At 34.2% G+C, this 25,409-nt stretch overlaps 2 protein-coding genes across 14 annotated transcripts in view; one reads left to right on the forward strand and one right to left on the reverse strand.

The window, feature by feature from the left end:
* Window positions 1-16,221, reverse strand: part of LOC139976834 (uncharacterized) — a 120,452-nt gene extending 104,231 nt beyond the window's left edge. For 3 of the 6 annotated variants that reach the window (XM_071985650.1, XM_071985651.1, XM_071985648.1), the window contains exons 1-3: window positions 16,121-16,221; window positions 15,127-15,216; window positions 13,476-13,784 (exon numbers count right to left, since the gene is read on the reverse strand). In XM_071985650.1, coding sequence (XP_071841751.1) covers window positions 13,476-13,784; window positions 15,127-15,196 — 379 coding nt within the window. In that variant the 5' untranslated portion in view covers window positions 15,197-15,216; window positions 16,121-16,221. Of the gene's footprint in view, window positions 1-337; window positions 438-1,701; window positions 2,179-5,877; window positions 7,518-7,780; window positions 7,827-8,423; window positions 8,474-10,088; window positions 10,242-12,363; window positions 12,676-13,475; window positions 13,785-15,126; window positions 15,217-16,120 lie in introns of all 6 variants that reach the window. The other 3 variants (XR_011796292.1, XR_011796291.1, XR_011796290.1) reach the window with 2 other exon arrangements.
* LOC139976836 (fibroblast growth factor receptor 2-like) overlaps window positions 1-24,483 on the forward strand; it is a 139,882-nt gene extending 115,399 nt beyond the window's left edge. For 2 of the 8 annotated variants that reach the window (XM_071985657.1, XM_071985660.1), the window contains exons 5-14: window positions 19,150-19,189; window positions 19,452-19,489; window positions 19,907-20,077; window positions 20,182-20,292; window positions 20,709-20,908; window positions 21,108-21,227; window positions 22,599-22,710; window positions 22,851-22,947; window positions 23,242-23,344; window positions 23,474-24,481. In XM_071985657.1, the coding sequence (XP_071841758.1) occupies window positions 19,150-19,189; window positions 19,452-19,489; window positions 19,907-20,077; window positions 20,182-20,292; window positions 20,709-20,908; window positions 21,108-21,227; window positions 22,599-22,710; window positions 22,851-22,947; window positions 23,242-23,344; window positions 23,474-23,533 (1,052 nt within the window). In that variant the 3' untranslated portion in view covers window positions 23,534-24,481. Of the gene's footprint in view, window positions 1-17,302; window positions 17,452-17,564; window positions 17,895-18,248; window positions 18,534-18,852; window positions 18,943-19,149; window positions 19,190-19,451; window positions 19,490-19,906; window positions 20,078-20,181; window positions 20,293-20,708; window positions 20,909-21,107; window positions 21,228-22,598; window positions 22,711-22,850; window positions 22,948-23,241; window positions 23,345-23,473 lie in introns of those variants that run through there. The other 6 variants (XM_071985656.1, XM_071985659.1, XM_071985658.1 and 3 more) reach the window with 5 other exon arrangements.
* The last annotated feature ends 926 nt before the right edge of the window (window positions 24,484-25,409 follow it).

Consider the following 25,409-nt stretch of genomic DNA (forward strand, 5'->3'; position numbering starts at 1 on the left):
GTAAGATTATCCTATTGCAATAACTCCAAGTAACACTTTGTATCACATATGCAATGGTGTCATTAGTTTAAATTATGTTACCGATGCCTCAAACCTACGACAAGGATAAGGAAAGACAATCACCATTCAGTTATATTTGCAGTCCAGTTGAATAAGTTGTACAGAGCTAATATGTAATGCGCACGCTTATATCCATTTACTTAAATGAAGGAAGTAGACATAAACTAAAAACTCTTTTTGTGCGTATTAGATTTACCTTCATGACATCAATCCCTCATTCTACTCTGATTTTTGTGCGGTATAGAATATCATATAAAAAGGTTACCCACGTATTTACCCTTTAGGAACAGCTGTAATGGTAGGTTTCATCCAAGTCCCGCTTACGATGTCCAAAATTTGGTCGTTTCCTCTTTGGCTCCCGTCAGCATTATATGCAACTGAAACACAACATCGATCGACAACATGTTCGCATTTGATATCACTTATTACCCTAGCTTTTTTACCTTTCAAAGTCGGAAATGTAGCATCTTTAGTCATAATAGTAGGCCTAACTCTTGTAACTACATTTAGATAATTAATAAAGATTGGTGGAAATACATCATATGTTACCTGTACATTGTTTCATATCATATATATTTGTTTTACAATACGAAATTGCACGTATATTTCCATCTTACATGTCAATAACACGTCACGCTGTTATGTGTTTACAGTATGAACTGCTCTAGCAGCCTAATTGGTCGTACGGGTGTGTCTAAACCACCGATGAACTTTGACGCTCAACGCGCTTCCGTACATATGTACGTACATCGGTAATGTGCATATTGGCCACAGTATATATATACAAAGGCAAATATTCACATTACATACATTCTCCAAATATGACATCAGATATGGTGGCCTGATATTATAAACCTTGCACCCAATGCGATGTCTAAGTCACTCTTTTAATCGAAGACAAAATGAAAAAAAACGAAACATTGTCTTTCAATTGTATAAGTAACATATCCAATGCATTATGAAATGAGTTTACATGCTGGTTGAGGAATAACGACGCGTGCATTGTTCGCATACACGTACATTGTATGCAAATATTGTAATTTAGCGTGCCTCGTGTAAAATTAAATTCTTCATCGAGAAAATCACCCAGATCACTATGATCTTTCAGTAGGTTTAATCTTCAACTAGATTCTAATTTTAAAGATAATAATAAGACAGCAACATAAAAACGAAAGTTATTTACAACCAATCTTATAAGTAATAGTGCCCGATGGACAGCTATTAAGTCTTGTCTTTGATATTCTCCTGAAATGAGACTTCTTACTCAGCTGGTAAGAAAACGAATCGCGCCAATTATCATAGAAATGATGGAGTTGTAAATATGGGTCTTCATAAACAAGCCTGAAACATGATGGAAAATCTTTATCTAGTGGCTGTATGGAAAGTGATTAATAAAGTAGTCGTTTTTTTTTAATGATATTTTCGGACAAACAAATCCCATGTTATTGACCAATAAAATAAGAATTTCGACATGAAATGATTAACTCGCAATTGAACTTGTTGATGATTAAATCAGTTAAATTCCCTCTTAAACATAGTCGTCCAGTTGAAATGGAAATGTATCCGTTAATCAGGACTTGTTGACACACAATATTGAACACCACTTACCGTTATAAACACAGGAGTAACTTTTAAACTTACTTGTGATATTGCATTTTCTTATCCATTCGGAGTCAATCTTTGCAGGAACATTGCCTTTCAAAAATCTGCAAAAATCAATAATTAATAGCACAAAGAAAGAAACGGTTGGTTGAAAGTTAGGAATACCTAGCAAATTACAAAATACTATTAAAGTTAGTCATACTATGTAGCCACTAAGTAAGGCACAAGTTTAATTTAAAAAAATCATTGTGTTTGGCTGTTAGTTGTTGTAAATAAATTCTTCTGTCACAACCAAACCTGAAGGAAGGCTAATGATAAATATAATTTATATTACCTGATCCGTTTGTTGACTTTTGTGCTCATCGCCCACACAATAATTTTTACGACCGTTTGACTATTTTCTTTATTGTCGCGGGAGATATTGTGCAATTCGAAGGTGTCGACTGAAGGCAACGTCAGTGACAGCAAGAATTTCAATGGGCACTCTGCACCGATAGATATTGAGTCAAAGTGTAGCTTCAAAAACAAAATTAAACAAATTTTAATAAAGCTTCAACCAACTCATAATGGAATAACTCACATGAGAGTTGTTAAATATAGTAAAGCTGACGTATTCCTTTCACGACATGGTATTAATAAGTGTAATTGGTTTGTAATACATGTGTTTCTAAGTGTGTGTTATTCACAACTTCATCATATATGCACTGATCGATAACCTGTATCTAGGTGAATCAAAGTATAGCTGCAAGAAATAAGACTAGTCGTCAGTTAAACTATTCTCTACATATATATATATATATATATATATATATATATATATATATATATATATATATATATATATATATATATATATATATATATATATATATATAAATATATATATATATATATATATATATATATATATATATATATATGTATATATATATATATATATATATAATGTCACCGTGCAATAATAATAAAGAATGATATTCAATATCGTTGTGCATTAAATATGAAGTTACACAAAGTTGCCACATATTTATATCATTTCAATTGATATATATATATATATATGTATATATATATATATATATATATATATATATATATATGTATATGTATATATATATATATATATATATATATATATGTATATATATATATATATACATATATATATATATATATATCAGGGTTCTGCCGCTGCCGGTCGGCGCCGGTCGGGCCCGACTAGCACGCTGAATTACCGGCCGCCACAATCTGCCTGAGTGACTTTTCCGACCGGCACTTATTTTCGATAGGAGCTCCAAAAAAACAGCCCCATAGCCGGAGGGTCGAACGTACAGAAACAATCTGTTTGAGACTAAGGTGCGGGATTCCCTTCAACTGACTCAGTAATCCCGCAAAGAAAACATTTGTCTGCTGGAAATCCCCGAATCGTTTTTTGCATTCGCGATGAGTTTATACTCAATCATACAAAATCACAACTAATTGTATTTTGCGGAGTTTACGTTTTCTACAAGAATATGGAAACAATATTTAGCATTGAGTTAATCATGCCAAGTGGCCTAAAACATGTGATTACAAGGGTAACTTTCATAAAGATGGCCATAGCAAGGGGCCTTGATATCGTGATATGCGTGTATGGTATGCATACATAATTCATTATGATTCGTCTTTATTTGGGAGTGGACTCTCACTCACTGTCCATCTAAAATTATCATCTCAGCCTGAATGATTTATTTAATAGGCACCACCGGCTGGTTTGTACTCTGGTGCTCCAGATATTTGTCCTAACTTTTTTCATTAATTATGAAAAATTCCAGACATGAGATCTCATTTCAAAGCTGTCTACATGTGGCTCAGAATACTCGGGAAGGGCCGTTTCCGGCCATCTGGGGGGTTTCCAACACCCAAAATTTTCTTGTACGCTCCGCGCCAACTGATGGTGGCGCTCCGCTTAGATAGTCCTGCCGGCACTCAATCCACCCTGGGCAGAACCCATATATATATATATATATATATATATATATATATATATATATATATATATATATATATATATATATATATATATATATATATATATATATATATATATATATATATATATATATATATATATATATATATATATATATATATATATATATATATATATATATATATATATATATAGTGAGGCAAATATGTCAACAAAGCAGAACTCGTATTGTTCGATACAGGTGGCAAATGCCTACAGTGGAATTACGACCTTCCTTACCGCTTTCGAACCTCTGAACATACAATCAGCCTCATAGCCTTGTGGTTAGGGTGTCCGCATATAAAGCGGGAGACCCGGGTTCGAATCCCGGTGGAGGCTGGAAGATGTTCACTGTTCTGGATTTTCCAACTTATTACGTTTTCAATTATACATATACATGTATATATATATATATATATATATATATATATATATATATATATATATATATATATATATATATATATATATATATATACATAGTATGTGAGACCATCTTTACATTTACTCACCTTCGATGGACTCTCATTTGGCTGACGGATAAATATATCAACCATTATGTAACAGAGAACTTTGTCTACAAATGATGCTGTATTCAGTGGCGTATAAAGGAGGAACTGGGCACGGTGGTGCAGTAATGGAAATGGCCCCAAAGAAGATTACGCCCAAAAAGACGGGCTTGGGTATGCAAATTGCTATATTTAGCATCTCTTTGATGTAACAGATGTAGACGAAAGATATACATTTGACGGAGAATGAAAGGGAACTTAACATAACGTACTGAAAAGTATTGTAAACAAAACTCCTAGAGTCATTCATCGATATTTTATAGCTTATCATCCAATGGTTTTAATATGCTTTTCGATAATATTGTCGCCACTTTTTTACTAAAACCATTACAATTCAGAACGATGAAACAAAACATGTTGGATTGTATAACGTGTCACCCTAAGTACTGTACATGCATGTCAACAGTTCTCTGAGAATGTTAATATCCTGTGATATCATGCTGAGCGTTACGTTATAGATGGTGACTTATTTTCTGCCACACATACGCAATTGAGAAACATACAAAGATATACCTTCGAGTTGTTCACTATTATCAAAGTGAACCTCTATTTCAGTGTGACGAAAAAAGACACATTACAGGGGCCATTTTATCTGCGTTTCTAGACTGTCCGCTATTATTTTTTTCTTTTGACCGATAGATTACAAGAAGCTGTCTAGATATCTAGATGAATAAGCATTGGGTCCTTAGGAGGCCTGTTTTGCTTAACTTAATACACGTCTATTACCGGTACTAGTCGATTCACCGGCAGGGATCCGGTTGTATAATTATTATCCGTTACATTTTACTTTAAACTTCCTTATGGTGAAGGACAGGTTATTACTTAAACGCGCAGTTGTTGTGTGTAGAGAAGAAGTTATCCGAACCAGCAAACTTTCCTGCCACAACCCAGTTAATACTTTGTATGTCCAAGCATTTACTTATATTTTAGAGACTAGTGTGTTTCTGTGTGGATGAAACGTGTCTTTGACAGAAAAGGCCCGTGTACTACTAATGAAGAATGCTATTCAATAAAACTATGCATTAAAAAGAAAGTTACACTTATAAGTCTACACGGTTACTAATTACTTATATCATTTTTGAGCACTGAGCCCGCAGCATACACGTGGAGAACATTTAGCAGAAGCTTCACACTGCATGTAAAAGTGTAGAAAACTGTCACTGTGGTCCAAGTCTAAGACACCACTCCCTACCCGCATAATTATGCACTTTTAATGTGAAAAATGTTATCTATAAAACTGGCATTGCATTACTAATGCAGTGAGTAATTTGAAATAAAACAATATTAGAGATAAGTAGCGGGAATTGTTCGGAATATACGATGAATTAACACGTTAAATACTATGGCATTACACCATCACTGATAAATACACGGTTATGTTAGTATCCAAAGATTGCCGAGATCCCAATAGGCCCCTGTGAAGTTTCAGAGGTTAATCAATTTGGTACTAAAAGCCGAGATGATAACATTAATGAAAGCAAATGCATTGAAAGATATACAACATTAAAATATAAACAAGGTAACATCGCTGAGAGTAAATTACCCTCCGCCAGCTTTGTATCAATTAAACCTTTTGGTGAGTTGGTAGCAATGACTTCTGAATACATTATGTAGATAAATAATAACTTTACTTACATTTGAACGTAAGCACAATCCCATAAACAGTCTAAACGCATTCTGATGATATCGCTCATCTAAACGCACAACTTCAATATTCGAATCTGACGTATATTGCTGCAAAAGAGTCGACGGTTTGAGAGATTCTGCATTAAAGTCCATATCATTAATATCCTCAAAGTTTTCCGATTCGAACATGCAATCTATTAACGTATTCCAGCATCCATTTACCAATAAGAACTTCAATGCTTCGTCTCTCTTTGTAGTTGTAGAAATGCCGCATATAAACCGATAGATTCGGAAACATCTTATATTTTCTTTTGTCTCATTGGCTTTTAAAGATCGTAAGATCGTTCTTAAAGTTTCTAAATCCTCCGAAACAATGTATTCCGCAATAAAAATCTCTTGAATATAATCATGAGAGAATACATTGTAGTCTGATTTTGACACGCCAACACTATGCAACGCTTTGATAGGTTTTATATATCCAATTGATTGAGCCATTTCTAATTCATGAGCTTTAAGACATGCTTCGTTAAGATCAAAGTTTTTAATCCATTCATTTATATCTAAATCATCATTTAAAGATGCTTTCGCGAGTTTCATACGTAACGGTTGTAGCTCTCTTGACATATTTTCGTTACCCTGCTTCTCCAGGAACCTTCTGTCGAGACAAGTAATGATTGAACTAACTAATGAAGACATCTTGTTCATGTTCAGCTCATTAATTGGCCCATTGATTTTGAGTAGCTTCGACATTATGATATGAATAAACATAACAATATACAACGGTGTGTCTTTAAAGATTTGCACTAAGTCATTTTGGTCTAAGGTAGAAATTGTTTTCTCTATTATTTTTGAATCTTTCTCATCATTTGTTTCTTTATTTTGTGGAACGTCTGATGAATCAATTAAACCATCTTTATAAATTATTCTTTTCTCACATGGCTTCAGTCTTTTGTAATAATCCAATGTTTTATGGACATATGTTTTTATTCCGTCTACATTGAATCCTAAAATCTCCACTTCAACGTATGGTTTTCTGATAATGCACTTTGACTGATCTATCTTACGTGATGTAACCCATAACCTCAAATGTGGGTATTGATTCAACATGGATTCGTTCAATAAACGTTTTAATGAAATATCACCAGGTGAGACAACATGCGTACTGCTTGTCTTTTCTTGTTGACTTATTTCGTCTAATCCATCCAGCAGTAGATGGCATTTTCCTTTCAGTAAAATGTCACACAGTTGTTCATGTGAGATATTCATATCTGCTGGCAAAGTTTTTTGTAATTGTTCTCCAATACCGGTATTAATGTCGATTCCTGTCAGTGGCAGGATAAAAAGCAATTCTTTCTCCTGTTTATTTGGTTTCCTTTTTGACCACTGACACGCTAGATACTGACGAAGTGTTGTCTTCCCATGCCCAATGTCTGCAATAAACAACGCCCTCTTTATTTCTTGAGAGACCTTTGGATCGAGCAATGATGTGCTGGTCTTGGTTTCTGTGGGTCTATTCGGATAAGTAACATTGCAAACAGTGTCAGTGTAGAGTTCATCGATGAGGACCTTCTCTCCCCATGGCAGTGGTTTTATGTAGCTCATCGATTGATATCGATCTTGAAGATGTTTTATCAACTTTTCCATTTCTCCTTGAAACAAGAAGAGTCACAAAAGAACATTCGATAGGTTTAGTCTTAATTTTCATCAACATTCTGGCGAAAAGAATAACTTTTACAAATTTGTTAAACATTGGTTACAACAAATTGATAATTTTGATTAGAAATTTTATCGTTTTTGAAAACAGGATTTGAATTCGTCATGTAACATAATTTACATACTTATACTCGATTTTTGTAACATTTCCTTAAAGGGAATACAATCATCAAGACTAATTTATGCACTACATCATTACCTTCTGATAAATGCGATGAAGGTGTAAGGAGAGGTTCTGTTGTATTCTGTAGACGATTAAAACATGACAGTTAAAAGTTAGATAATAGATTGAATGGTTGAATGTTATTGATTACAAATTGACCTGTTGAATGAAAAATAGCAATTCGTGTACTTCAATATTTAGCAATACAAAGTCCCATTCAACGAAACGCTATTACCAATGTCGGTAAATACAGCCTTCACGTTGATACTCCCAAAGATCTAAGAAGGTTTTGCGTATAGTATAATTTTAACATTTTAATAAAGCAATATTATTAAAGCACAAGGAATGTTTGTTGAAAATATCAAATATCATAGTATCAACATTTAGTACTATATTGATATTGCACACTATATTGATATTGCACACAATATTGTTATTGCACACTATATTCTTATTACACACTATATTGATATTACACACTATACTGAAATTGCACAATATATATATGTAACACACTATATTGATATTGGACAATTATTGATATTGCACTCTATATTGATATTACACACTATATTGATATTATACACTATATTGTTATTACACACTATATTGATATTAAACACTATATTGATATTAAACACTATATTGATATTAAACACTATATTGATATTGTACATACCAATTCAATGTTACTATCCTGATGTTCCTTTTTGGAGTTGTCATTCCTTCCTTAAAAAGAAAAATGTTTCCAATTTACGTTTAAAATTTTGTAATTTGAAATTCCAATTCAGAAAGTATTAATATCGTTGAGCCCCGTAATGCCTATGTGCAAAAGATGATAATCAGTAATGATATTTCAATTCACTCAATCTTAAAGAACGTTCAACTAGCTATTTAATAAGCGGGGTACAAATATATGACATATATAATCCAAACTTAAGACAAATGAAATTTACACTATGTAACATATATATATATATATATATATATATATATATATATATATATATATATATATATATATATATATATATATATATATATAACTGTTAAATTCACAGCGGCAAATCTAAGAAGATGATTTCATTGTCTGACTGCTGAAATATTGATCTGCTCTCCATTTCCGAAAACCGATTGAAATAAAAATTACTAGTCACGGTGATATCTCGGTTCCAAGTCCTTTATTGATAAAGTACGAGAACTGATTTAACCACCTATAATCATCCTATGGAAGTAAACACACACACACGATAGGCAAAAGGTGGGAACCACACTTCGATTTTTCTAATAACGGAAGAGCAGTGCAAAGCAATTACTGAGGTACAAGGACAGAGTTATAACAGTCGAAATTGAGCCGGGTTTGGTGGGTTCTAGGGTTGGGGCATGTGGCGTAGCAAGGACGGGGCAGCAATGTAAAAAGGCCCCAAAAGGTAAGTCCATATTTGCCCTAGCTCAGCCATGGTAACAATTGTTTCAGGTTTTGTGCTACTTGATGCTCGGATACGACACTTTTTGGCATTCGCTGTTGAGGTCAGGATTTCTTCTGATATCCCAGTTTGAAGGGTATCCGGAGATAATTTTATCAACTGCTTGAGAGGGTCGACTTACATAGAAAGTAGCTGTCTGGAGTCATTCTCCATATTTTAGTTCAGTACTATACCCTATTTTGTCATTTGCAATTATTTCTCAGCAAATTTGGCAGATAAAGCTTGCCACCTGGCAGCCTGGGAAGACCGTCTCTCAAGGGGTGCTCAGTAGACCGTTGCAGTGACTGGCGAGCAACCTTTGTAAATTACACCAACGAAGTACGATTTATTTTATGATCACAGCTGCATACTCAAAGGCGACAAGTATATATGATTGTGTACACTTTATTGAAGGGTTGTTCAGATTATTTTGTTACAGTAGCACTATTATACATGTCGAGCGGTGAATGAAAGATTTACGTAGCTACGTACCAATATATACTGCTGCATTCCGTGAAAGATAATGATATTACAGTTAAAATATGCACATAAAGATATTTCAGAGAAGGAACTTCATATGGATGTTGAGTATTAATGTTAACATATATACCTGTTGTATTCAAATCAACCTTGACAACGCTTTTGTATCTGCCACAAATATGAAGGTTCTTAGTGTACTTGTTAGCACACAACTATGAATTACACAGACGTTTTGTTATGATTATTGTTTTCCTTGTTTTTGTCGTAACATTACTATAGACGCATTGCTGTGCATGTACAATTTACGAACTACTTAGGAATTCACATTATAAATAATTAATATATATCTAAAATTATATAAATGGTAATAAATATCATAATATGGAACAATTCCTTACCTTTTTTACATACAGTTACACAGACGATAACGTCCATACATATCACTACCGCTGTCACCACGAAGACTACAACAATTACTAATCTAAAATCAAATATTTCTTCATCTTTCGTTGTGGCGTCAGTGAGTGTGTCGGTAGTTTGGATGCATGGTGCTATACAAGGAAGTAATATTTAAAAAATATATTTATAAAAATATATAATATTATATATATATATATATATATATATATATATATATATATATATACTCATCATTATCAACGCTGACAAACGGACCCTCCTGAACAAACGCCCAGAGCTCACATCGAAGTGTCGCCACGAAAACAAGTTCTACATAAACAACTCCAGTCCAACCACCAAACACCGTCAAGAGAACCACACACAACTAAGAAGCGAGCACCGAAGGAAGGCAAAAAAAACCAACAACAGAACGGACGCAAAAGAGAATACACCAACAGCCGAACACCGAAGAAAGTCTTACAAACCCACCAACAGAACGGACGCAAAAGAGAATACACCGGCAGAACAATACACCAACAACCGCATAATCCCCGGCAATCCCGACGAGGATCCTATATATTCATGGAGCATAACTTGTTGTCTGGAGAGCGGTGAGGTGGCAGAACGGGAGAGTACACGTCTGCAGTACCTGAGGTCCCTGGTTCAAACCTCGGTGTCGACACTGACACCAATTTTCACCCCGCTCCTTTCTCGTGGTAGGAAAGTGGCTACACGTGGAAAGCGGTACTCACGTCCTTCGGAGGGGACGTTAAATTGCGGTCCCGGGAGCAGGACTACACACCCCTGCCTCGTTACTTCAGGGCACTATTCGAAAAGAGAAGGCGAGTTTCGCCGGTGTCCTTCCACGCACAAAAACTTGGAACCTCAATAATTTCCGACTAAGGATTTCCTTAGTCTGCTGAAGCACCTTCGGGTGGAAGCGTAATACGAGGTGTATCATATCATCTTATCTTGTTGTCTGAAGATCGCTATAACGCGTGAAACTCCGAGTTACAACTACTGGTGTTCCACTAGTCTCATCTAGTATCAACATATATATATATATATATATATATATATATATATATATATATATATATATATATATATATATATATATATATATATATAAATGAAAATCGTAATCAGTTGGAAAATCAAGAACAGTGAAAAAAACTTCCACCTCCACCGGGATTCGAACCCGGGCCTCCGCTTTGTATGCAGATATATAACCAACTAGGCCATGGACGCTGATTGTATGTCCAGAGGTTCTAAACCGGTAAATTGCCTGCGGAGGTGGAAACTGATGAGTGGGGGGAGTCTGGAGAAGTGAGTAGAAATTTATAACTAAAACGATTCTCCTACAGACTGATCGTCTTGGAATACAGCAAATTCCTGTTTGATGGAGCGAATGAAGGATTTGATGGGCGGGTTGTAACTGGTAACGAGCGGAATGCTTGTGTTGGGACTTTTAGACTTGTATTTTAATAAGTCCTCACGGCTCAACTTGTCGGCCCTGGAAATAAACTGTCTAATTAAGTGAAGGGGGTATCCGACGTTCAAGAAATAACCTGTTAAAATGGATACCTGGTGTCTAAAATCACATGGGTTGGAGCAAATGCGTTTAAGTCTAAGGCATTGGCTGTAAACAATAGAACTCTTGAGATTATGCGGGTGAAAACTATTAAAGTGTAAATACCAGACAACAAAGACTTGGCACCCCTTAACTATTAGTTCTACAAGCATATGTAATCCGTTCTTTGCTCCTTAATCCGCTACCTGTATAGTCATGGTTTATTTGGTTTTAATTCCATCAATGCAACGTACACTTATCTAGCGTCATACTTTCATTGTGTTACATTTTGTACTTTTCATTCGACTGCCAAGTATTGCTGACGAAGGTCCCAGGGAGACCGAAAATTCCAATATATTTTCTTAAACTTACTCCTTATTTGTCAATTATATATATATATATATATATATATATATATATATATATATATATATATATATATATATATATATATATATATATATATATGTATGTATATATATATATATATATATATATATATATATATATATATATATATATATATATATATATATATATATCAGTTGACACCATGAGTATACCTTATTCAGTATTTGAAGTGAATGAAGCACAAAACTATAGAAGATCATGTGTGTACAGGCATATAAAACTGTGCAAGGAATCACTAAGCTTATTGGCGTTCTGGTTAATATACAAAAAAGTTGTATACAAACGTTTACCTGAATTAAGATCCATAGAGCTGTCCTTGATCCCAAATATGTTACTTCCAACGACAGTGCATCTCACTGACAGTTTTGAACCACAAGTATCGATCGAAACCTCCATGTAAGCAATAGTATCAAACGTATCCGTATCTGTATTATGCCTGGTGGTAACATTGTAGAGGTATTCGTTTTCAGTGATTAAGCTGACGTTTACTTGAGGACGAGCACCAAGGACACTGCAGGAAACATTGTGGTTGGTCTTTGCGTCAGATTTACAGTAGCAGGAATCACAGAGGGAAACCACCAGACATTCTTGACTAGGCTTATCTGCGACGAAAAATAACAAATAGTAACTTAAAAACCTCTTTATGAATCAATTTTAAACAACATCCTTTACTTTTTAGAATGTTGTTTGTTACCATCGTGTAGCAAAATAATCATACCATCATAACAATGAACGTTTTCGCAAAATGTTTGATAAGCAACATATTACCTACAACTATGAAAGGAAATGTTAATATACCTGCCTACAATTTGCCGACTATTTGGCTCGCTTAACTGATGTGTACCCAAAGAACATTTTCTCTTTTTGTATTTTCCTTTCGATGACTCTGCAATTTTGGCACAAAACAAATCATCTTGGTAATTGAGTGTTTCATTTATTAACCAAGAGAACCAAAGATTGTTTCAACTGTCGAGAAACCATAAATGAGTTTTTTCGTTCTATACAAATCATTGAAAATGTGACATAATTTGAAAATGTACAGCAAATATTTTTTTCTTGAAGGTAACTTTTATTATGTATGCAAACTTCCCTGCAGGCAAAAATTCTCTCCTCTTAACTAAACTGGCGTTAAAGTAACTGGATATGGAATACAAATTGTTGATGTAAAATGAGTTGACAATCCACAATTGAATATTTTAATATTTGCCATTGTACGTGTTCATTCGATCGTCATAAGACAAGATGCAATTTATATATTTACATATTTAGATTTAGATATATATATATATATATATATATATATATATACATATATATATATATATATATATATATATATATATATATGTATATATATATATATGTGTGTGTGTGTACTTTCATTCAGGCAAAAAACGCTTACTTGAAAGTTCTAAGCGAACAAAAGCTTCTTCGAATGTTGCATCTTTGTTAACAATGACGACCTTGTATAATCCACAGCGCTCTTTCACTACGTCTTTGATCAACAAAGCTCCTGTCTCCGAAATATCATAGTTTCCTTCTCCGGCTTCTAGGATTACTTTCTGCTTGTTTTCAATTTTTACAAGGGGACTGTCAAACGATGTTTTCTCACTGTACCAGTATACATTACTGACAAATCTTAGCTGACAATCAATAACGACATCTTGGCCGAATGTGGCATACTCCTTCTCATTGCAATGTAGGCCATGAGCTGATAAAAAAAAAACATAGTTTGCAAATAGCTGTTATAACATGATAGTTCTTATATCATTGGATTTGGAAGACATGTCGACGCCTAAATCCAATGTCATCATACAATAGCAGCCTTCTTCGATACAGAAAAAAACCTTTGATTGAATGTGGCACGAAGGCCTACTACTCAAAACCAAAAAATATCACTTCCCGGCGAACTTAACAAGATGGATTGCCAGATTCCTGTATCATCGAATCATTAACTGCAAAATTGGTTCATCAATCTAATCACTACTAAAAATCACCACCGGTACGCCCAGGGAAGCATCATCTGCCCCATCCAATGCATCCTGTACATCGGAGACACCCTCAACCAGACAACGCCTGCATCAAAATTTTGCAATATGCTGATAAAATGGGCCAGCCACAACCAGACACTCAGAGCAGAAGAATACCAACAACGCTTCATCAACCGAATACACAACTGGTGCAACGACTGGAGAATGGAACTCAACCCAACTCTGCATCGCCAAACACAACAGATTAAGGAGACAACCACATTTTGACATTGATGGAGGTCAAAGTCATTTGAGGTTAAGATGGATTAAAGCCAGAAAACCCTGTAAACACAACACCTCAATTATTAAACCTTGGATGAACTCATGAATGGTATGTAGATCAAATCTCTGAGGTCAAATGTTGTTTCCGGTCAACAAAGCTTAATAATCTTACATACTAGGTAATTCAGATACTGATACTTAGTGTTTGGTGGGTACAAGAACCCTATTACAATTGAAGTTCAAAGTTCTTTTGCAGTCAACATAGGTCTGAAAAATTTGTAAACACGACACCAAGTTAAGCTTGAATAATGTTGAGACCTCATATGTATAGTCCATACTATGTGGGTACAACAAAACTCTCGCTTTTTTTGTGGTCAAAGTTGATATGAGATTGACATAGCTCAGTCTGAACACCTTTCTTTCAGGATGACACGCAAATTGGATGTACATTATACTTGTCATATGGATCCACTCTCTTACGAACAAGAATCTTGTATGTCAAATTAAGTGAGAAAAAACTATATGGGTGTGGCTTTCTTCTGTTAAATGCAATATAATTCACAATCACTCATGTACAAAGTATTGTAGTTCTGCTTTATTTTTTATTAATAAATGATTTTGATTGGATTAATGCTTTATGCATTATTAAAACAACTTTTTCCTTTGCTAACGAAATATGTATATATGGAATTATAATACATAACTAAGTTTAGCCTCTGAAGAAGATCCTGCTAGGATCGAAAGACCAGGCCAACTCACCTTTACACATAACTTAGTTGAACAATGTTCATTAAATCTCACCTAAACCTAGTATCATCGAAACCTTTAGAGACAAAATAATTGTTGTTATTTCCATCCTTGCTTCTTTCATCGATTGCTGTCAGTATGAGACTGAAATAGAAAAATATATAGCATCGCCCGTAATATATCGCTACAAGATACACATGTTTGTCTTATTTTTCAGTTTTTTCGGTAATTAGTTATGAAGAATTTGATGGTAACAAAATAGTTTGATACAAACATCTCATGAAATGTTTTAATATTCACTACAAAAGTATATGTATATTTATATATATATATATATATATATATATATATATATATATATACATACATACTTGTTATGAGACATATCCATAGACATAATGTATACTGCATTGGCTTGGTTGGATTTTTTGGCGCTCGGTGGTAGATTGAATATGAGAGTATTGACTGTTTCTTGTGTAGACTATTTAGGATGTGAAATGCACCGTTTCACCAGTTCACTGTACGTCTCTGTCAACTGCCTAGTAGACATACTTCCATAAAGCAATTTCAACGTTTAACTTGTGCACCATATCCTCCAGGGGTACATCCCAGGTATTATAAACACGATCGACCGCAAAAACAGCAAGTTTTAATTCATTCGTTCTTATTTAATTCTTTTTAATTCTTGTTTAATTAAGACTTCCAAATACTCTCAATTAAGTTGTTATAACGCCATTGATATTGAAGGGAAACAGAACTGCAGTTTTCTTGTAGATTGCATTGAATGGCGTTATAACAAAGTACAGCATATACATAGGCCTACAATAAGTCGTCGACCATTTTGTATCGTTGACGGTCACATGATGACAATCGGTAAATGCAACTCATACCTTAAGTTATTTCATTTTAGGAAACCAGAATAACCAGTTTTTTTTTCGAAATTTGAGTCATATGAACCCAATCGATTAATATCATTATATCAAGTCTAACGAAATATGACGTGTATAACGATGAAAACAAAAAGATATTATTCGAGACTGCTGCTTACCTATAAACACCAGCCGTGATATTGTGACACGTATAGAGAAGTTATGCGTTAGGTTATGATAATACTTACATCGACTATAAGTACTATCGCCACTTATATTTACCAATGTAGTGGTTACAAAGGTCGTTCGACTCTATTTGTGGTCATTCTGAACATATGATCATCATTGAATATTAAATCTAGATCTTTTGGGAGTGGTGTTCAAAGGTTTGTTTGTTGTTTGGCAATGATAGGATTAATGTGTTGCCTACATATCAAAATTACACGAGCTGTGATGATCACGTACCTTTTCTGTTTTCCCAATTCAATAAGATATTTTTCCCTTTTCGCTCTGTTTAAAGAATAATCGGTTGACAATAAAACAAAACAACCGACTAACTTTCAAACTTAAGGTTAACCATTCATAGCTTTTAAAGAGGGAACACACCTTTAGATTATTCTTTACTGCACAATCATGTGGAAACGCTGTCGCATTTTTTATCTGGTACTAATCGACGATCTGTAAGTAAAGGAAAGTAAAGTGTTTGATTTCGCTAGCGCCCGGTTGTAAATTTAAACAGTTGTTGTCCAGAATCTCTAAATACATCAATCACAATACGTTTACTTTCGGACCGAGGTTTGAAAATAAAAGATAAAAGTGCACCTAGTGTATCAAATGGTATGGTATGGAATAGTAGCTGCTGGTTTACGTAGTGTGCATTGTTTAATGCTACAAACGGAGAACAAGTTTCCATATGTTTTCGACTTTTGGCAGCAAAAGACAAAATGCTTTAACACATTTTATACTGTTTCCTATATTAGTCCTCTTGATTCAAGTCTCAAGATACGAGTGATATGTCCACATTTGTCCACATTTACGTATACGTTTTTGCTTAGATAATTCATGTTGAGAGATAATAGAGCCGCGATGTAGTTTCGGAATGCTATACCACGTTATGACGTCATGTCATCATTCCACTATAGTATCCAAAAATCATAAAACAGCGGAATATTAAATTTAGAAGGAAAAGATGTGCATAATCGATACGAAAGTTTTACTTGATTATGAAAGAAATGAGAAACACTATTATGACAAATAAAGTCTAGTCAGGTTGATTATAAACCGACCAACTAATTTATAGACCAGTTAATATTCTACATTATTGACAAGTATAATGCAGACTCGTTACTTTCATTTTTGATTCGGTTAAAGGAAGCATGTCATTGATTCACTGTCATGTCATTTAGTCATTGGCAGAACAACTGAGGAAGACAAACATCGCTACAGCAGCATTACAGCATGGAGTATGTGGCTATGCTTCTAATTCTCCTTGTGTGTCATGTATATAAAGGTATGTGTTCACTAGCTATATTATATACTTCTATGTATTTGAAATAAGTGAAATAAATTTCATTTAAATGGCACCTCTTCCAAAAACAAATCGTTTTTTTTTTTGCTTAATAGGTAACGTCTCAGCGACTAGTCCGGTATTATGTTTCAAAACCGGTAATGTTTCCGAGCAGAATTTTTCATGCGATGCAGAAACTGGAGATGATGTTTGTCTTGTTTGTCCTGTGAACATATCAACTAATTCAGTCACATGGTCGAGAAATGGAAAATATATTTACGCTGGTGGGAACAAACTTCATGAAGAAGCAACGATACTTCAAAACACGTGCGATCCCGTGTTATCATCGATTCAGTTAAGGAATATCTCACTCGATCAATTCAACGATGCATATGAATGTCTCAGTGACAAAGACTTGGTAAAGGCATACACCCTGAAGATAACCAGTAAGATTCTATTTTGCTAGTACTATACTTATTTATTCCGTTCCAATGGGTTTTGAATACGTCATTTACAGTCAACTGATCAATGTTTTCTCTTTAACCGAAAAATCATCTCTAAACTGTTTACTGTCATGTTTTAGCTTATGAGCTTGTCAATGTGATTATGAAGTGATGAAACCCAGAAACAGTATTACAAATCCATGTATTCAATATGCTGTAATGATGAATAATATTTGAATGTTTTCATAATTATTCTAATTTTAGGGTTATCCATAGTTGCATTTTACTTCTTGTCTTCAAAGATGAACGTATGTCATCTAAAACGTTTTTTTTTTTTAATTTATTTTTTATACCAAGCTTATCCATCTTTGTCCATTGAGAATAATGTACGCAATGAGTTGGACGAAGAAATATCATCACTGATATGCAAAGCAGATAACGTTTTGGCGCCTATAACCTTAACTTGGTTTGTAAATGAACAGAGAGAAAGTGAGGAACTATTCAGTGAAACGAATGATCACAGTGTAACATCTACATTCAGCTTCAACCAGTATGGAAACGCAACCACAGTGAAATGTCAAGTAAACGGTTCTCATATTAAACCTGCAAGTGTAACTTACAACTACCAAATGTCAACCTCGGGTAAGAATTGTTCTTATCTATGTAGTTCTGATACAAAATTGAAGACTAAGCAATTAAAATATTGTTGAATTACTTCACAAATTGCAAAATATGAGAATTCTAAACAAAGCATTTAAGATTGCAAAGTTACAGTTCCACTTGATAACAGTATTGCAACATTAACATTTCTGCAAGATAACCACATTGAACTGATAAACGTCTTACGCTTTGCTAAGTCCAAATAATTACTTATAATAGTGACGTGATTAACTTTCCAATTTGATCTGAATTTAGACATAGGTCGTATTTTTGGTTATGTAAGCTTACCTCTGTTATCCAGTTTCAGGAAACATTCAGTCTATGAAAGTCATTGGAGTTTTTATCCCTATATTAAGTATGCTAGTAGCAGCTTTCTTCATCTACAAATACTGTAAGTAGATCATTTTATTTCAAAGTACTTTTTCCTAGTTTTTATGATTTTGCTTTAAAAAAGGAAGCGACAGACTCAAATGATTTTATAAATTTTCAATTTGTTCTTCCATTTTTTAGTACCACGCAGAATACAATCTTTTCAAGTACACAGCCAGTTATATGTTAACTATAATACAGTTTAACAGTCAAATACTTTTAATCATAGATATCAAGAACATATCAAGACGTGGCAGAAATGTTGGACTGTAAGTATTACAATATATAGTAACAATATTAAGTTGAGGTTGTTTTTTTTTAAGAAAGAGGGATAGTTCTTGAAAATCCTTCTGAGTTTCTTTGGAATACAAACATAGCTTCAACTTGACCACTTTTGATAGTTGATGTTAATATGTAGATTTCAAATGTGGTGCACTATGATTTATTAAAGAAATATCCAATCGAACAATTTAATATCATAAGTCTGGAAGTGCAGTGATACATCCTCTATATAATCATTTCACTCAATAGGGAAATCAGATTTATTGACACAGTCGCATCAGACGGTGGTAAGTGTATGTAATTCTATTAATATTTTAATATGATGGGTTTTGTTTTGCTTTGTTTAATGTAAATATGCTTTACTCAATGTAAATATCCATGTCCGCTTCTCATCAGAAGGAAGGAGTAAAAACAGCAGGAGTCAGAAAATATACACACGAGAATGACACGAATTTGTGAATAATGACGATGAAAGCATATATATATATTATTTAATTTGTTTCATATACAGGCGCGGGGAATATATAAAAACAAATATGTATGAATAATTTACTTGAGAGACATTGATCGACTATTCAGACATATACAATCGTCAGAAACGCTGCATGTATGATAGTCTGCTTATATATTACTGTAAAACATGAGAATAGTTTTAACGCTTGTAATTGAAAAACTGATAACGATATGAAGATCAAACCATTCAGTTGCAGAGTTGAATGTTCAACCCGATATTATTCAAGTAACCAACGACGAGAACGATCTTGGATCAACCATCGCTTTACAGACCTGTATAAAAGAAGGAAAGAAATTTGAATACTGGACTGGCACATTTGGAGATGACGAAAAAAGAGAAGTCTTTGTTAAAACACTCTCTAGTAAGTAACTTAATCAATACATTTTGAGAAATGAATCATACTGCATTTGCAGATATTTGTTGCCGAAAATATACACACAAATATCAATTGACGTTCTGTTGCAGAAGGAAGTACCCTTGCAGATGCAAACAAATTCCGGGAACTAGCATTGAGCTTAAAGAAGTTGAGAAGACATCGCCTTTTAGTGGATCGTCTCTTAGTGTCGGTGGAAAATGGTACGTACGAAAGATATTCATACTGTTATAAAGATTTAAGTAATGATTTGATACATTAACTTTCTCTACTCAGTATAAATTGTGAAATTTATTCACACTTTTCCGCAACTCGCAAACAGAGCCATTATTTATGTCGATGGAGTTTAAGTTGAAATTAAAACTTAAATGAATAACTTGATGGAAAAGTCTAGCACGTGGTAGGCTACGTCATCGATAAGTTCTTTCAAATTGACATGAGAGGCGTGGCTCCAAGTACTAGTTAGGGAGACCTTTAAGTACTTTTTAATGATCAACGGTTGTACGGATTGAAAGTTTCAAGTGTAAGCACTAAGATATCTACATACTTCCTGTTCAGAGTGCTTACATTTCACAATCGTTTTCATCTCCCTTTATCTAATTTATTTACTTTTTTACAGTCCCATCTGTATACTATAATTACATATCTAATGGAACGATGCGTGATATGTTGATGTCTCAATACCAAGAAGCCAGGAAGTCTCGTGTGTTGACGAATAATAAAAAAAAACTTGCAGTAAATATGAAAAGTCAAGTTGAGGTATTGCTGTATTTTTCACGCGAGGTTGCTTCTGCCATGGTTTTCCTATCTTCTCAGAAGGTAAATGAAATCATCTTTAATGTTTTATTATCAAGTAGATCGAATTTGTAAATGACTTGGCTCATGAGATTGGCATAGCTGATATACTTTACTGTATTTAACTCTCATTAAACCATTCTTGCATCGAATCCTGTGATAATATTAACCATACTAATATAATATCGCCTGATAAATTATTCTTTTTGCTTCTTACATGCAGTTTTGTCATCCTGTTCTGTCAACGAGAAAGGTTCTTCTAACTGAGCATGGACATTGCAAACTCTATGATATTTGCCCCGAGAACATGGCTATGTACATTGTCATGGAGAAGTTGGACAAAGTAAATTTCCTCTGTAATCATTTCCATGTACTAATATCATATTAATTAATTAGGCAGGGAATATTTATTAAAATACAGGTCCAAAAATCCTAAAACACGAATTCCTTTTGTGACCAATTACAACCCCATCATGAAATCCTACATGAGCGCTATCAAACAGGATTTTGCTTCACTCAAAGACGACCAGTATGTAGGAAGGCTTTCTAGTCACTTCGCCCAACAACCATTTCGCCCAACTGCCATTTCGCCCAACCAGCCTGGTCATTTCGCCCAACCAGCCTGGTCATTTCGCCCAACCAGCATGGCCATTTCGCCCAACCAGCCTGGTCATTTCGCCCAACCAGCATGGTCATTTCGCCCAACCTTGTTGGTCATTTCGCCCAACCTTTTATTTACTAATATTCAGTGATAATAATATTACTTTTTCTATTTCACTAGCTCAATTTGATTTATTTTGGGTTATGTTACTTCGTGGTAGGAATATAAAGTGAGGTCCGCTCGATATCGATCGGAGTCTAAGCAATTATTTCGGGTATAATGGGAGGATTACACTACTTAACTACGCATACAATGGAAGTTATTTTATTACATAAACAAAGGGGAATCGGCGTGGAATAATATCACTCTTTCTATTTCACTAGTTCAATTTGGTTTATTGATCCACAGCTATTGTTCTGCTTGACGACTTCGGTCAAGCGTTTATCAAGTCCGCCAGGCATTAATCAAGGGTATTGTTCACAGCAGTTAGGTGTTTATCTAGTTCTACATAGTGTTAATTTAATGTTATACAAACAAAGGGGAATCGGTCTCCATAGAAACCTATCAAACCTAACCCCTAAAACACTGACTATCCTACCGACTAACAATTCCCGAACGTTTCCTATCAAACCTAACCCCTAAAACACTAGTCCATCCTCAAGTTTCCTTAATATTCGGTTCGTATTCCGTAACGTTAACAATTCCCGAACGTTTCCTTACTAAAGTATCATATTTAATCAAGGTTGGGCGAAATGACCAGGCTGGTTGGGCGAAATGACCAGGCTGGTTGGGCTAAATGGTAAGGTTGGGCGAAATGGCAGTTGGGCGAAATGGTTGTTGGGCGAAGTGACCTGCTCCCGTAGGAAATCGTTTCAGGTGCCCCGCTATGCTATCGTTTCGTCAACCCCCTAACGGTAGATTTCTACCCACTTCCTGCAGACCTTCCAGACTATACAATACTAATAATACCTTACAGGTAAGAGGTTAAGCCTAAGCAGAATTAAATGTTCTTTTCTTGTAGTTGGTTATGCTTAAGTACGTAATTCCTTGACACATCTGTAGGGGTAATTGATTTACATTGCAAACTCTGTAGTTGTGCCATTCAATATACAGGAATACCCACCAATCATGTGGATGTCACCAGAGGCTGTATTTTTGAAACAATACTCTGTTGACAGCGATGTCTGGAACTACGGCACGTTCTTGTGGGAAGTGTTTTCTTTAGGTAATGATGCAATTGCTTCAATCCTGCTTTTCAAAAATGACTATAACCGTTTATATTTGTCAATACGCTACAACACTTGTTATTTTTTAATAAACAAACACGTTTTTCCTAATTGCAACATATTACATTTACACATTAAGGAGAAGTACCTTATCCGGGACTCAGTAAACAACAGTTAGAAGAAAAGATTAGACAGACCATTCTCCTTGCTCAGCCAATATGCTGCCCAGGTGCCTTGTGAGTATTCTAGTTTAAATCTGTCTTTCCACTGTAATATATATATTTCTTTACTAATACCAGCGAAAGGGCTCGAAGTTTGTATACCACCGTTTACTATGCCATGATAATAGTATAGCAGGGAGTAGTTAAGGTATGTCCCTTCTCTTACGTTGATTTTTTTTTTTTACAATCACTTAGCTAGCTATAATATCAAAGAAAGACATTGCATATGAAGTTAGTGATCACTTATTGAAGAAAGAAACGTCCATGAATGATTTATCTCTGATTTTATTGATCTAATTTTTACCGAAGGTATAGCATAATGTTATTGTGTTGGAACACAACAATAGATTGCCGACCAAACTTCCAAACAATTCTTGAAAAGGTGTCAACGCTCTTTGAAAACGTTAAAGTGGTAAGTCAATTCATGTATTTAAGCACTTTAAGTCATGGTTCTCTGAAAATGCAATACTTACTGAAATGTCAACATATGCTTACCAAACTGGCAACTAACTGTATATCTACTTTATTTCTCATTCTGTAGGAAGAACAAGTTCTAACATGCAGAGAATCAGACTGCTACACGTCTTTGAATACATCGTAAATTAGCCGTGGTGATTTCTGTTTCACTTAGCTGACGAATATTTTCAAATATTTAAAAATAGGAAGAAATGAACAGTCATAACTGAAATTGAATTCTTCGACAATAATTAGCAGCTATGAAAGTAATGATTTGCTTTTTGTGTAGCATTCAAGTGTTTAATAACCACTGTAAGCATCATTGAAAGGCAACTCAGTCCACGTCGAATACATACATAGAAGTTAATAATACTCGTTTTTATATGTTGAATTGCATGATAAGTTTGTTACTTAATATTTAAATAATTTAATAGCTGGAATCAATAGCTCACTGAGCCGTAAGAGAAAAGGAATTATTTCATTTATAGTTAACATGTGATTTTCACAATCTTTACAGTCATAAAACTTTAGTACAATCAAATCGTTGAAACAGCAATGCAGATTGATGACAATGTAGATAAACTTCTCGAGCAAAATCCTTTTTACTGCATATTTTACAAAATCTTAAAAGAGAAGACAACATGACACGCATGTCATTCACATTAGACGTAGCTCTAAAGATTCTTTCCTTTACACTTCAAATACAGCTAAAAGAAGTTTCTAGTACAGGTTAGTAATGTGTACAATGGAAGAACTTTGAAGGTATTTGACTATTTAACAACGTGTTGTAGAAAAACAGGCATACCTGTGTCTGTTTTATCACTACTTTATTTCAATGCATATGTGTACTTCAGTGGTTGCACTTTGTCCCTAAGTATGCACTGTTAGATATTGAAGTACATACTAGCTTCATTTTATAGTTTACATTGACGTGATAAATTGTGATCGAGATCTCAAGGTTTATTGCAAAGTGGATGAGTTAATATGTACCATTCTTCTTTACCAAAATCATTGTAATGAAATGAAATATTTCAACAGAGTTATACGAGGAAATAGAAGTACAACACTATATATATATATATATATATATATATATATATATATATATATATATATATATATATATATATATATATATATATATATATATACCAATGAATTATACTACATATATACTACTAGGTTCAATGTGATATTTATAATCGTATCTACCCACGGTCATAGCTTCATGGCGTATGCTAGAATAAAGCATGGAACTGAAGTGAAACTGACTAACGAGTAATACGTTCGTTCGGTACCATCAACCAATTTATTCCTTTGCTTAATAAATCCAATTGCACTTGACGATGCTCTTGAAGGGTCATTGATGTCTAACTTCCTTGTTTCGTATTCAAGTTGATAAATGTCATCAAAAGATAAATCAGGTTTTAATACCTGTCAATTCCATCGCATATTATAGTCTCGGTGTAATAATTGACATGTTTTCTTTGCATTTTTTTGTTGTATTCTCTCCTTTTTTATGGCGAAAATGAAACCAAACGGTCCTAGATATCCCCAACTTCTATCACTCTAACACATAGAAGGTCACAGCTTACTCGCAATATGACTATTGAATAGCCAATGGATTCGAAATGTAGACAGTGTATACGATTAATGGAGTTAACTTGTTGTAGCCTAAAATCAAGAAATTATGTTGAGGGAAAACTTATCAAATGAGTTTAGGGTGATTTAATCTGAAAGACGTAAGCAACAGATTATATCTTTTTAGTTTTGATTGATAGTCCCACAGGTCAACTTGGCACTAAGAAAAAATCTAGTCCGGTATCTCGCTGTATTCCATCGTATTTAAACAGATAAATTCACAATGAAATAGCTAGAATACCAAACATTCAAATTGTCACAAGAAATCTCGCAAACAAATTTAGTTGTATACAGTTACTATACCAACTAAAATTAAACACAACGTGAAGCGTTTGCAGAAGTCATAAACTTACAACAACTTCAAGTCTGAGAACTGTAGA

Source organism: Apostichopus japonicus, chromosome 12 (assembly GCF_037975245.1).
Source record: "Apostichopus japonicus isolate 1M-3 chromosome 12, ASM3797524v1, whole genome shotgun sequence".
Lineage (NCBI taxonomy): Eukaryota > Metazoa > Echinodermata > Holothuroidea > Aspidochirotida > Stichopodidae > Apostichopus > Apostichopus japonicus.